The sequence below is a fragment of the Narcine bancroftii genome, chromosome 13, assembly GCF_036971445.1.
Source record: "Narcine bancroftii isolate sNarBan1 chromosome 13, sNarBan1.hap1, whole genome shotgun sequence".
NCBI classification, from domain to species: Eukaryota; Metazoa; Chordata; class Chondrichthyes; order Torpediniformes; family Narcinidae; genus Narcine; species Narcine bancroftii.
Window position 1 is genome coordinate 1,508,225 of NC_091481.1, and position 13,769 is coordinate 1,521,993.

Genomic DNA, 13,769 nt, shown 5'->3' on the forward strand with positions numbered 1-13,769 from the left:
TGTTGGAAGGGACTTGGTTGTGAGCATAAAAATGACGGGTTTGATCAAAGCTGAAGGATTTGCCACGGATCCTTGCCCACACTTACATGTAGAAGAAGTGGATGTCAGGAACACGGGTCACAGGAGGAGGGAACAGGTCTGGTCTGGCCGTCATGTTCTGCATGGAAGTCTCAACACTTGCTCCTAGCAAGAAACACAAGAAGAACAGGATGGTTAAGCACAGATTTATTCTCGGCTCTCCGATCCCTTCCTATAAACGCCACGTGGGAAAGTATCAGAAGTAACGCCCGCCGTGACACATAATTTACTGATTTATAAAACTGATCCCATCTTTCTTCCTTCTCTCCCTACTACAATGCCCCTGGAATTCCAATGTCTCCATGTCCAACACACTATGCCCAGGAATAATTTGAGTGGCACAGTTAGAGTAGTGGTTAGCGCAATGACATTACAGCTCCAGTGACCATGGTTCGAATCCAGCACTGCCTTTAAGGAATTTGCACGTTCTCCCCACATCTGCGGGGGATTTCCTCCAGGCACTCCGGTCCCCACATTCCAAAATCTGCCAGGGGTTATAAGTTAACTGGCTGTAATTGGGCAGCACAAGGCTCGTGGGCCAAAGGGCCTGTTACCATGTTGTATGCCTAAATTAAAAATGAATGTCTCAATTTAATTTGGGGCCAAAATAAAGCACTGGGGTAGATTTTGAAGTCGGTGTTGGGAATATGATCGGTGTTGCCACAAAGGGGATCTGACCAGACCATGGAGAGGTCCCCTTGACAAAACACCATCCAGAAAATTGGCTTCCGACAGCAGCACGTGACCACCAAACGGCAAAACACGGTGACATTTTCAAAGCAGGCCGAATTACCACGCTGAAAATTAACAGGAATTCCTGCATTTTTCACTATCGCTGAATATAGTAAAACCCTCATTTTCTGGAAATTCAAGCAATCGGCAAAGAAAAAAATCACAGAAAATAAATTGGTAAAAATTACCAATCCACGTAAACACATTACCTCAAGCAACTGGAAAATTCACTTATCCAGCATCTACCAATCCCCATAGGTGCCGGATACCAGGGGTGCTATGGTATTTCTTTTCAAAGATTTTCCTTCAAGATCACACAATCTTTATCTTTTCTCGTTCCTGCAATTTCTGTCCATAAAACTATGAGATAGGAGCAGAATTCAGCCATTCAGCCCATCAGATCACAGCTGATGCATTTCCTTTCGATCCCGTTCTCCTGCCTTATCCCCATAGCCTTTCACACCCTCACTGATCAAGAACTACCAATCTCGGCTTTGAATCTTCCCAATGACCTGGCCACCATGGCCATCTGCAGCAATGCATTCCACCAATTCACCACCCTCTGCCTGAAGACAGTTCTCTTCATCTCTGTTCCAAGCAGATGATCTTTTATTCTGAGACTGTGCCCTCTGGTCCTGGACTCTCCCATTTTTCCAATCCTCCTCTTCCTACTGCAATGCCCTAGGCATGGCAACATCTCCATGTCCGACACACCATGCCCACAAACAATCCACCTCAACAAGGACTTCCTGAGATTGTCCCAGTCACTTGCAGGTGAAGCTTACCCAGAAAGGCATCGCCCAAGCTGATCGACTGAGAGGACAGCGCGGTTCTGAAGCTCCTCCCATCCGAAGGGATGATGGTTGATTGGCAAAGGAAGGAAGTGATTTCATTGCCAAAGTCACTGGGGTCACTCTGCATGCCCTGCACGGTCACACCAGTCACGTTGTCCGAGCAAACCGCCACCTTCGCGCCCTAAGCCAAGACACAGATTGGGAAATGAACAGACATTTTAATCAGAGGCGTACAACACAGAACAGGCCCTTTGGACCAACATCCCCACGTTGACCAAACCAGCATTTTGGGCTAGTCCCATTTGGTCCATCACCACCTCAACCCATCCTCTCCACCCATTTGTCCGACAGCCTTCCGAACAGCGAAATTGTTCCCACTTCTGCTACCATTGGGAAGGAGATTGAAGATGAGCCCTCAGTGGCACAAGGACAGCTTCTTCCCCTCTGCCATCAGATTCCTGGATGATCAGTGAACCACAGACACGGCCTCACTTTGACTTTTTGTGCACTGTTTTCATTTATTTTTTGTAAGGTGGTTTATATGAATGTTTTCCCCGTGACGCTGCCACAAAACAACTTGTTCATGACGATAAATTCTGATTCTGATTCTACAGCTGCCTCCAGATACAGGATGAAAACATTGGTTCTCAGGATCCCCTTAGATCTCTCCCCCTCTCCCCTTAAACCTGCATTCTCCAGCTCTAGAATCAGTGACCCTGGGAGAAAGGCCGAACATTCACTTCATTCAGGATTTCGTAAATCTACGAAGGGAATAAAGGGGCTGCTTATCCAGGCCCTCCAGTCCCAGCAACATCCTGATGAATCTCCTCTGCCCCCCTTCCATAGGGCCATAGAACATTACAGAACAGAAAGAGGCCCTTCGGCCCTTCTAGTCTATGCCAAATGGTTATTCTGCCTCGACCCACTGACCTGCACCCAGTCCTTCGCCCTCCATACCCCTCCCATCCATGTACCTGTACAAATTCCCCTTAAATGTTAAAATTGAGCCTGCATTCACATCGGCTGGCAGCTCGTTCCACCTTCCCACCACTTTCTGTGTGAAGAACTTCTCCCTCATGATCCCCCTAAACCACACATGTCAAACTCAGGCCTGCGGGCCAAATTTGGCCCGTGATATAATTATATTTGGACCGCAAGATCATATCAAAAATGTATTAGAGGTGGCCCGCTGGCCGCCGCGCCAGTATAGCGCATGCACAGTATCCGCTGTGTTCCAGGGTGAGAGAGAGAGAGAAAAATCTTGGTCCTTGAAAAGTAGTGGTGGGTGGTTTTATAAACACGCTGTCGTGTCCCCCCGCCCACCCCCCCCACCGCAGCGCAGCCTGGCCGGTGTCAGGGGAAGCCAAGGCTGCTTCCCAGCGCCCGGAACCCCAGTGGCACAGCGTTTCTTGGAGCTGCAGATGGAGTCGGGACGCCGGAGGGAAGATTGGGACTCCCCGCCGGGCGATGGGGGCGCCGGCCGCCCTGCGCCTTCCCACCGGACCAGCGGCGGGTGCCCGAAGTACACATGGAGAGCGAGGCTGGTCGGGCAGGTAGGGTGGAACCCCCCCCGCCAATCTCGGGAGTGGCGTGGGCTGGATCGGGATTAGCCGCGCTCACCTGCTCCTCCTCCGCTGACCGGGATCCCAGCGCGGTCCTGAGCGCGGAGACTGCCCTGGAAAGGTCCTGGGACACCGGCACGGAAAGAAGAGCAGGGTCCGTAGAACATTACAGATCAGAAACAGGCCCTTCGGCCCTTTGACTCTACCTCGTGCAAACCCAACACTGGAGAAACTCAGCAGGCTAAACCGTATCCTTTATCCAGCAGAGAGGTACCTGACAATGTTTGGCCCTTGATCCCCTCATCAATGTATGAGCGAAAGTCTGTGGTTCTCGTAAAAACACCAGAAGGGAGAAACTCAGCAGGTCAAAGGGGGATCCGGGAGAAACTCAGCAGGTCAAAGGGGGTCCGGGAGAAACTCAGCAGGTCAAAGGGGGATCCGGGAGAAACTCAGCAGGTCAAAGGGGGTCCGGGAGAAACTCAGCAGGTCAAAGGGGGATCCGGGAGAAACTCAGCAGGTCAAAGGGGGGTCCGAGAGAAACTCAGCAGGTCAAGGGGGAGGGGTCCGGGAGAAACTCAGCAGGTCAAAGGGGGGTCCAGGAGAAACTCAGCAGGTCAAGGGGGGACCGGGAGAAACTCAGCAGGTCAAGGGGGGTCCAGCAGAAACTCAGCAGGTCAAGGGGGGTCCGGGAGAAACTCAGCAGGTCAAGGGGGGTCTGGCAGAAACTCAGGGGGGGCCTGACCTCGCCAGGACCGTTGCCCACTCCCCCTCCCTGCCGCAGGCCGATCCGCGACTCACGGTGACGGGGCCGCTGATCCGCCGAGATGCCGCCCTGCAGCGAGAGCTGATGCCCCCGCACTGTCGTTGTCCAACCCGATCGCCCGCAAACCCCGCCCTCCCGCACACAGGCCTGAGTAAGTATTACGAACTTTAATCTCAGGATAAAACGATCTTCCAATAGTTTCATGTCACGGTGATAAATATATTCCTGGTTAAAAATGGTCCTGCACCTGGATACAAGCTCATTAGGCATAAAACTTGAAAAGTGTGTAAATCAAAGGATATCTGTACCAATGGAAAAAGGGCATGGCAAATAACCCTGCTAGAGTTCATGCCCACAATCAGTCACCCATTTGATTGTTTCAGGTATCATGTTATTCTCCCACATTCTCAATAGCCCTCAGATTTTACTATTCGACAGCACACTAGCAACATTTGACAAATCCTCTATAGAGAAATATTATTTATTGAATATTTTATTTCTCATTTGTTAATGCTTCTGGAAAGAGTTTATCCAAAACTATTATTAAGCATTTATTTTAATAAGAAAAAGTTTAACATTACATATTTTGAAAGAAGAGAAAACATGCAGATGTTGTTGAAAATTTTCAATAAATATTTAGTTCGGCCCTCGACTTTGTCCAAGTTTTTAATTTTGGCCCTCCGTGAATTTGAGTTTGACACCCCTGCCTTAAGGCAAGGAAAAGCTGAAGAATCATAATGTTACAAGTAAAACAGGAATGTCTGCCGACGCTGTCGTTGAATTAAAAACACGACGCTGGAGAAACTCAGCAGATCAAACAGTGTCTTTTATACAGCAAAGATAAAGATACAAAACCAGTGTTTGGGCTGGACCATGTCTGTCCATGACCCCATATACTACCCCTCCAAGGTCACCCATAAATTGGAGGACCAACACCTGATTTTCCATCTTTGCCCTCTCCAGCCGGATGGCATTAACATCGACTTCTCCAGTTTCTGCTAACTTGCTCTCCGTTCCCCCTTCCCTCCCCTTCCCCTTTTCAGTTCTCCTCCCTCCCTTCCCCCTCCCTTCATCCAACCATCCCTCGTGCCCTTATCTCTGCTGTGCCCTCCCTCCCTTCTCCACCCCTCATCTCCTGCCTTTGTGACCACCCCTCCCCACCATCCTTTTTAACCGGATCCCTGCCAACATTTTCCCAAACCTTGATGAAGGGCTCAAGCCCAAGACGTTGGGCTATCTTTGCTACGTGAAGGACACCGTTTGACCCGCTGAGTTTCTCCAATGTCGTTATGAACCTTGAAATCCTGGAACCTTCCCCAACTGTGGGAGCACCTTCACCAGACAGACTAACATGGTTCAAGAGATCTCACCAGCACCTTATGTGGGGGATTTAGTAGGCAGTAAACACTGGCAATGGCCAGATTCATAGAATTAGTTATTGACACTGAATGAATCAAACAGAAACTGCATGGATAAATGGCCTGGCAACGAATTACGAATGCACTCGTCCAGGTGAATGTCTGCCAAGTTCTGTGTACCTGATTTCCACACAAGCTGATGTTGAAGAGGTGGAAGAACTTGGTGCCTCTGGACGTGAAGCTGGGCCCATTCATCAAGGAAGACACGCCGTTAAGGCCGCTGAATTCAAAGGTTAGAGTGTGGTTCTCGAGAGAATGTGCGAAGGAGCAATCACTGAAGCAGATCGAGTGATCCTGTTTCAAGGGGAAGGAGAGAACACGCCCAGGATTAAATCACAGCCCAGCACGACAGTCACAGAAGTCACACCATTTCAGCCAGATTCTGTAAGGAGTTTGTACGCATCTCCCCATGTCTGCATGGGGTTTCCCCCGGGGGCTCTAGTTTCTTCCCACTGTTCGGAATGCACTGGGAGTTTAGGTCAATCGGGCATACATTGGGCTTCATGGGCTCGTGGGCTGAAGTGGTATGTCTAAAAGTTAAAAAAAATTAATTTAAATTTAAAATTCTGTGCTCAGGACTTAGGATGGGGACTTGAATGTAATTACAGTGCTGGTGGCCCAGGTTTGAAACCAACACTGTCTATAAGGAGTTTGTACGATCTCCATGTGTCTAAGTGGGTTTCCTCCCAAGTTCCAAAATTTAGAAATTTGACTGAGTTGTCCAACTGAGATAGTGGGAGCTGCCATCTCTGGGGACAGTCAGGTGAAGTTCACACAGCCCAAAAAGAAGGCAAGAGAAAGCGAGGCTGACACTTCCAGAACAGGGCGGTGTGAGGCTTTTTCTTTTAGACATACAGCACGGTAACAGGCCCTTCTGCCCAAGAGTCTATGCCACCCAATTAACCTAAAAACACCATACATTTATTGGAGGGTGGGAAGAAACCGGAGTCCCCGGAGGAAACCCACGCAGTCACGGGGTCAACATACAAACTCCTTACAGACAGCGTGGGATTCGAACCTGAGTTGCTGGTGCTGTAGCAGGGTTGTGCGAACCATTCCATGGGGAGGGAGCATATAGACTTGGGATGAGGAAGAAGGCTCAAGGAATGAAGAACACCATCGCTGAGCTGGAACTCAGTTGTAAAGGGTCAACAGGGAAGTGGACAGTGTCCAGGAGAAATAATTAGACGTGGGAGGTGGCAGAGAGGATCGGACTGGTGGGATGGACACAGACTTCACAGGCTGGAGATCCAGAGTGACTGTAGATGGGGGCAATTTCACTGGACCCACGTGTGGTTTCAGGGGCTCAAGGAGAGGGCCTACACCACATTTAATAAGCCCCTGGCTGACCCTGGAGCAGACATGACCTGCAGGGCCAAAGGTTCACTTGCCTGGATAGCACACAAACAAAGCTTTTCACTGTATCATGCACAGGTGACAATGAATAATTTAGCACCTTGTTACTGCGGCTGCCTGGCCCACAGGGAATGCAGGAATCCACCCCATAGACGTGGTGCGCAGACAGGTAGGTCTCAGGGGGACATTCCTGGCACTGGTTGGTGTCCTTCTCGATGTAGTGTCCGGGAGGACAGGGCACGCAGGACGAGCTGCTCTGATCGGAGCCCAGCGCACAGGGCCGACACGACAGGCCCACCCCGTTGGCCGCGTTGTTCACCACGATGGAGTAGATCTTCACGTTATCGTTCAGCCTCTTGCGCTCCTGAAATGAGAATTCGACAGTCCGAGTTCCCCTCCATTCAGAACGGGATCCAAACTGAACCCACTGCACCCACCTGAAGGCTCGGACCTCACACCAGCAGGTGAAACAGGCTGCAGGCTGTGACTAGGCCGCAGGGAATTAACCCTATGCCCTGGTCCGCACACCAGGGGTGAAGCAGGCCTCAGGCAGTGACTCAGCCTCAGGTAGTGAATCCTGAGCCCTCCACCCCCCCCTCCTCCAGGTGGACCTGGTCCTTTTCACCGTGAGCTGGTGGAGGTAGTGGACAGCTTTGTTCCATAGATAAACATCTCCCTTCTGTCACACCCCCTCCCCACCATCACAACCCTCCTCCCTCCATCACACCCCCTCCCCTCCGTCACACCACCTCCCCTCCGTCACACATCCCTCCTCTCTGTCACACCCCTCCCCTCCTGTCACACCCCCTTCACCCCTGTAACACCCCTCCCCTCCGTCACACCCTCCTCCCCTCTCTCACACCCCCTCCTCTCTGTCACACACCCCTCCTCTCCGTCACACACCTCTCCTCTCCGTCACACCCCTCCCCTCCGTCACACCCCTCCCCTCCGTCACACCCCTCCCCTCCGTCACACCCCCCTCCTTTCCGTCACACACTCCTCCTTTCCGTCACACCCCCCTCCTCTCCGTCACACCCCCCTCCTCTCCGTCACACCCCCCTCCTCTCCGTCACACCCCCCTCCTCTCCGTCACAACCCCTCCTCTCCGTAACACACTCCCCTCCTCTCTGTCACACCCCCCTTCCCTCCTTCACTCATCCTCCGCCCTCCATCAACTCCATCACACTCCTCTCCTCCATCAACTGCATCTGTACCTCCTGCTGCCTTGGGAAAGCAGCCAATATACTAAAAGCCTCCCCTCCCTGGCCACACTCTCTTTACCCCTCCCATCAGGAAGAAGATTCATGAGTGTGAGATCATGCCCCACCAGATTCAAGGGCAGTTTCTTTCCCACTGTTATCAGACTCCTGAACGAGCCCCATGTGAGTGAAAAGTTATTGTGTGGCAGCTGACTTGCCTCATATGGGGAGGTGGCTCGTTGGAAAGCCCATGTGTAGGTGACAGCCGTGTTCTTGGTGACGAAATGCGTATAAGACTGTCGCTCCTTTGTGCCTTCCCATGACTCAACAACATTGGTCGACTTCCTATTGATGTCCTAAGAACCATAAACAACATCAACACCACCATAAACTTGGAAAGATAAAATTCTGAGGAAAGTAAGCCCAGCCTCACTCTGGTCCTCCCACCCATCCACCTGTTCACTTCCCCACCACCCACCATTCTCCAGGGAACACAGTCCTATACCGGCACCTTCAGTGTCTGGGGGCCAACGTTATCGTGGAACCAAACCTGATTTCATTTTCTGGCACCTCTGGTAAATACCGAGTTAAAGAGCTTGCATTTCTCCAGCACCTACTTCCAACCCAATCTCAGGGTTTCCTGAACCATTTTATAGCTAGACGCTTAGTCACTGTCCTGGTAGAAGAGATACACCAGTCAATTTATATGCCACCCCACTGTACAATTTTGCTCAAAGCATCACACAAACCTCCATCCTCGCCGTGAACTCCATCTATATCTCCCTCTGCCCACACACTGAAGGACGTGCCACACCCCGGACACAAACTCTTCTCCCTCCTCTCATCATGGAGAAGGCTTAAGAATATGAAAGCGCGCACCAACTTGCTTAAAGATAGTTTCTTCCCTGCATCCATCAGGCTCTTGGATGAACTCCATTGGTACAAGCTGATCTGTTCAGGGCAACTCTGTAATGGTCCTCTTGCCCATCTACTTTGGACAGCTGTATGAATGTTAGAGCTGGCTCGCTGGACTGCTCTCAGAAGAACACCCTCACTGTTAGTGTGGTTAGCGTAGGATAAGCCGCTGTTACAGGCCAGCAATCGGGACCGGGGTTCGAAACCCACGCTGTCTCCTCGTGTCTGTGTGGGTTTTCCCCAGGGGCTCCGGTTTCCTCCCACCGTTCAAAAATGTACCACGGGTGTAAATTAATTTTGTGTAATTGGGTAGCACAGGCTCATGGGCCAAAATTACCTGTTTTAAATTTTAAAGATTAAATTAAACCGTAATATGACGATAACCAAAATTGATGAACAGAGAGCCAATATCAGGCTAGGAGGCAGAGAGAAAGGCCTGCGTCTCTCACGACTCGGACGCCCAGAGAAGGTAAACGGGCTCCAAGAGTTCACGTCCAAGGGTGAGGCACTGGGAGAGCCACGTACCACACAGACAGTCACACCATGGCTGTCCACAGGGCCACTCTGCCGACGTGTTCAGTGGCCGACATCCGAATGAACCCACTCCCAGTATAAAGCGTGGTGTTGCTGCTCCCTGTGGCCCCACTGCTGACAGACTAAGACCACACTCTGTTAAAAATGTTAACACAGAGACAACAAACATGGTTCTCACCTCCAAAAGGCCAAACGCTCAGTCCAGAGTATTCCACAATGGCCAATACACTTTGTGAACTTAAATAATTAGAATCATGGAATCGTACAGCACACAAGTGGGTTCCTTCAGCCCATCTCAACTATGTACAGTGGTTCCAACCTTTTGTTTCCATTCAAATACCACCTCAAGTGGTGAACATCCACCCAGCATGTGTAGTTCCTCTAAATGGGTTATGCATGACCAAATTTATAAAAAACTAATTAAGATTAGATTTGAAATTAGATTTCCAAATTGGCTTCACAAATCCCTCAGGGAAGTCCTGGGCACACAAAGTATAATCCTGATAAACCAGTAAAGAGGTGTATACTGACACAGTGGGGAGACAGGACCTACAGCCCACATTCCAGCTCCCCAGAGTCAGGCCCCTTAGCCCACATTCCCATGCTATCAGGTCCCCAGGGTAAGGCCCTCAGCCCACATTCTCATGCTATCAGGTCCCCAGGGTAAGGCCCTCAGCCCACTTTCCCATGCTGACCACCGTATCCACCTAGACCAGTCCCATTCACCTGCATTACCACTACATTGACTGACTGCTCATCCTAACATCCTCCTGCAGGGGAACATATTTTTAAACAGCTGCTAAAATAATATAAAGAATTGCTCCTGCCCCACGAGGCAAGGCAGTCCTGGCTCCTTTAGCCAAGATAGCAGGCTTGTAATGTGAATTATCCCACTGGAACACTTGAAAAGATAACTCAGTCATGACTGCTGTGACCTGCTCGCAGGAATATCTGTAGCAATTTGTGGTTCTGGATCTCTGACCATAGATGGAGCATGAGAACGCAGGTGGAGATGTGTAGTAAGGGCAAAGCAGACTGGTTGCTTCTGGGGCAGGAAGTGAAGGGCTGGAACATGTTCCCAGCAAGTCTCGAGACCAAATGGTCTCAAAGCTCAAAGTTCAGAATTATTGTCAGAGTACATACATCACATAAGACTAAGATTCTTTTCCTGTGGGCGAGGCAGAATTACCACTTAATGGCAGTGAAAAAAACTGTATGCAAGAAGATATTTGCATGTAAAAAAAATTAAGAAATGTAAACAAACTGTGCAATACTGAGAGAAAAAAAATCAATAAAGTGCTCAAGTCAGAGTCCTTAAATTACTCCCTGATTGAGTTTGTTGTTGAAGGGTCTGATAGTGGAGGGGGAGCAGCTGTTCCTGAACCTGGTGGTGCGAGTCTTGCAGCACCGAGACCTCTTGCCTGATGGCAGCAGTGAGAACAGAGCACGTGCTGGGTGGTGTGGATCCTTGATGATTGCTTCTGCTCTCTGATGGCAGCGCTCCCTGTAGATGTTCCCGAAGGTGGGGAGGGTTTTGCCTGTGATGTCCTGGGCAGTGACAACTACCTTTTGGAGTGCTTCATACCCAGGGGTATTAGTGGCCCTGTATCAAACCATGTTGTAGCCAGTCAGCACACTTTCCACCACACATCTGTTGAAATTTGCCAGGGGAAGATGTGACATTGATTGGTCAAATCTAAGGGATGGTTTGTTCGGAGGTGATACTGACCTGGGGTGGAAGACTCACCTCTGGTTGGTCTCGTAATAGTTAACAACTGTACATTGGGCACGAAGATGATCCTCTATCATATGTGACTTTGGAACTGGCCCAGGTAATGCTCTCATTACCAGCCATGAACCCAGTGGGTGGGCAGCCTCCTTATATCTGCCCAAATAATCTGGAGGGGTGGGGTGGTGGGGGGAAAGTGCTCTCCTAAAAGTCACATCAAACCCCCCCTCCCCCCCCCAGTCTCACTTCTTTTAATCAAGTCCCTGCTAACTCTGTCCAACCTCTCCTCATAGACAGCCATTCCCTTCCCAGTATCAGTGCAGTGAAACTTCTCCAACATTTTCATGGTCTTCCTCAAACCAAGAGGTGGCCAGTGCTCTGGGTGTGACAACGTCCCCCCTCGTATGCACTTAAATCCCCTTGCAATAACCAATCGGTCCCCTATCCTGATCCTTGAGACATCCTGCCCACTAGCTTCTTATGAACCAGGCACTGGGACCCACCAACTTCTCTGCAAACTCTTTCCATTCACATTATACCCTTCTTTCTGATAATGTAACTTTCCAAGAGAATAAATGTATGTTTTCCCACATTATTCTCCATGTCCCCAAATTCCAATCAACACCCCTTCACACCTGACACCACCCTCTCACCCAACAACACCCCCACTCATCAATACCTCCCTCACCCATCGACGCCCCCTCACACTCATCAATACTCCCCTCACCCATCGATACTTCCTCCCACCTATCCCACCTAATCTAGCAGGAATGATCAAACTGTGACAAACTACTCTTTGGTTGACTTTTTGCTTCAATGAATAATGTAACAGGAGTAAGACGACAGAAATGGGGAAACAATGGAGACAGCACCGATCTGATGGATCGCAGGGCCTCTCGCAGTAAACACCTACCACCATGAAGTAGAGTTCACAGGATCCGGTGCACTGAGTCTCGAAAACAAACGTGACCCTCCCAAGCTCGATTCCAGCAGACTGGAGCGTTGAGATCGGAGAACTGTGCACAGCAGTAGAAGACATATTAGAAACTTCCAGCAATCCCAAACCGCGACTGTCACACAACCCTTTTATAGAATCACTGGGGTATAACCAGACCTGAAGCTAGGAATGTACAGGCTCAGTATGAGGTAATCGTTATCAGAGCTCCCGATTCCACTGTGAACGTGGTCTCCGCCGACCTCCCAGCCTGAAAGACACGAGGGACAGTGGTTTATTGGTGGGCAATGTGTCCGTGGAGTGACACAGGACCACGGAACGATCAAAGCGCTCGGCAGCTGCGGAGATGAGGTGATGCAGACCCAACACATGCCAGCGCTCCTGAGGGGCAAGGCATGGGGGCGACGGCGGGGGAGGCAGAGGGGAAGCAAAGGGGCCGAGGAGGCAAGGGTGCAGGGCAAGGGGGGGGGGGGAAGGATGAGGGAGGAGAGCAACCACAGAAGAGGTGGACGGGTCCCAGTGGCTCTGAACTTCTCCAGGTGTGGTCCAGGGCAGGGTGATTGGGGGTGGGGGGGGAGGTTCAGTCTAGGGCAGTGAGGGGTTGGTGGGGTCAATCTGGAGTCGCAGGGTGTCAAGCTGAAGGAACCTTTGCTGCTGGTGCAGCGTCTAATGGTCCCGGATTAGTGCTGAGTGCAGCCACGGGGAGGACGATCAGATGAGGCAGGATCCCTCCTCTGATCCCACCTGACCACAAAGTACCAATAGTTTCTGGGCATCAGAACCAAAGCCAAGGAACCAAAATGGGCCAGGCTCAAGGGGCTGAAAGCCCTTCCCAGTGCTCATTACTCCTCATTACTAGTTGCCTTGTCCACCACTCCTGCTCATGGATTCCTGGTCCCAAGCACCAACCACCTTCATTCCTCATTCCACAAGCAACCTCCAGTTGTGGCCAAGCCACATTCCTCGGCACCTCTTCAGTCCCTGTCTCACCTATAAAAGCAGAATCCTGTGCATCTGTCTGACCAGTCTCCCCAGAGGGCCTGCAGCTTTCCACGAAGCCTGCACCATCTTACAACCTTTCAGTTTTCAGTACTTCTTTTTGTTCCTCTAAAATGTAACATTTCACATCTCTCAATAGCCAAGAAATTTCACCAGCGCCTCTGCTTCGTGAGGAAATTCAGCCAGCACGTCACCGGCATCCATAACGAATTCCCGTCAGGGTATGTCGCTGCGTGCGACGGGAACTCCTCCGTCCAAGAAACAGCAGAGGCTTCAGAACGTGGCTCAGACCATTACACACTCCCCTCCCCTCCATCAACTCCATCACACACCCCCTTCCATCGACTCCCTCACACACACCTCCCCTCCATCGACTCCATCACACCCCCTCCCCTCCATCGACTCCCTCATACACCCCCTTCCTTCCCCTCCATCGAATCCCTCACACCCCCCTTCTTCTCATCAATTCAACCTGCTGTCTTGGAAAAGCAGCCAACATATTATAAGGCTTGTCCCACCTCGGCCACCCTGTCTTCAGCCTCCTCATACCAGAAAGAAGATTCACGAGAGTGAGATCACACCCCACCAGATTCAAGGACAGTTTCTTTCCTGCCATTAGCAGTAAAATGAGGGTGTTCTAATTGATCTCTCTCTGTATCTCTACACTTTGACCTATGTTTCACTTGTACTATGCGTGAGATATCTACTGGTCAGCTTACAAAACAACCATCATCT

General features: G+C 50.6%; 1 protein-coding gene across 1 annotated transcript in view; it reads right to left on the reverse strand.

Moving 5' to 3' along the window:
* The window catches only part of elapor2b (endosome-lysosome associated apoptosis and autophagy regulator family member 2b), a 65,240-nt gene that overhangs the window by 7,222 nt on the left and 44,249 nt on the right, over window positions 1-13,769 (reverse strand). Inside the window, exons 11-17 of the mRNA XM_069909071.1 lie at window positions 12,195-12,285; window positions 11,994-12,096; window positions 8,121-8,258; window positions 6,804-7,067; window positions 5,468-5,641; window positions 1,596-1,785; window positions 87-183 (exon numbers count right to left, since the gene is read on the reverse strand). Coding sequence (XP_069765172.1) covers window positions 87-183; window positions 1,596-1,785; window positions 5,468-5,641; window positions 6,804-7,067; window positions 8,121-8,258; window positions 11,994-12,096; window positions 12,195-12,285 — 1,057 coding nt within the window. The remainder of the gene's footprint in view (window positions 1-86; window positions 184-1,595; window positions 1,786-5,467; window positions 5,642-6,803; window positions 7,068-8,120; window positions 8,259-11,993; window positions 12,097-12,194; window positions 12,286-13,769) is intronic.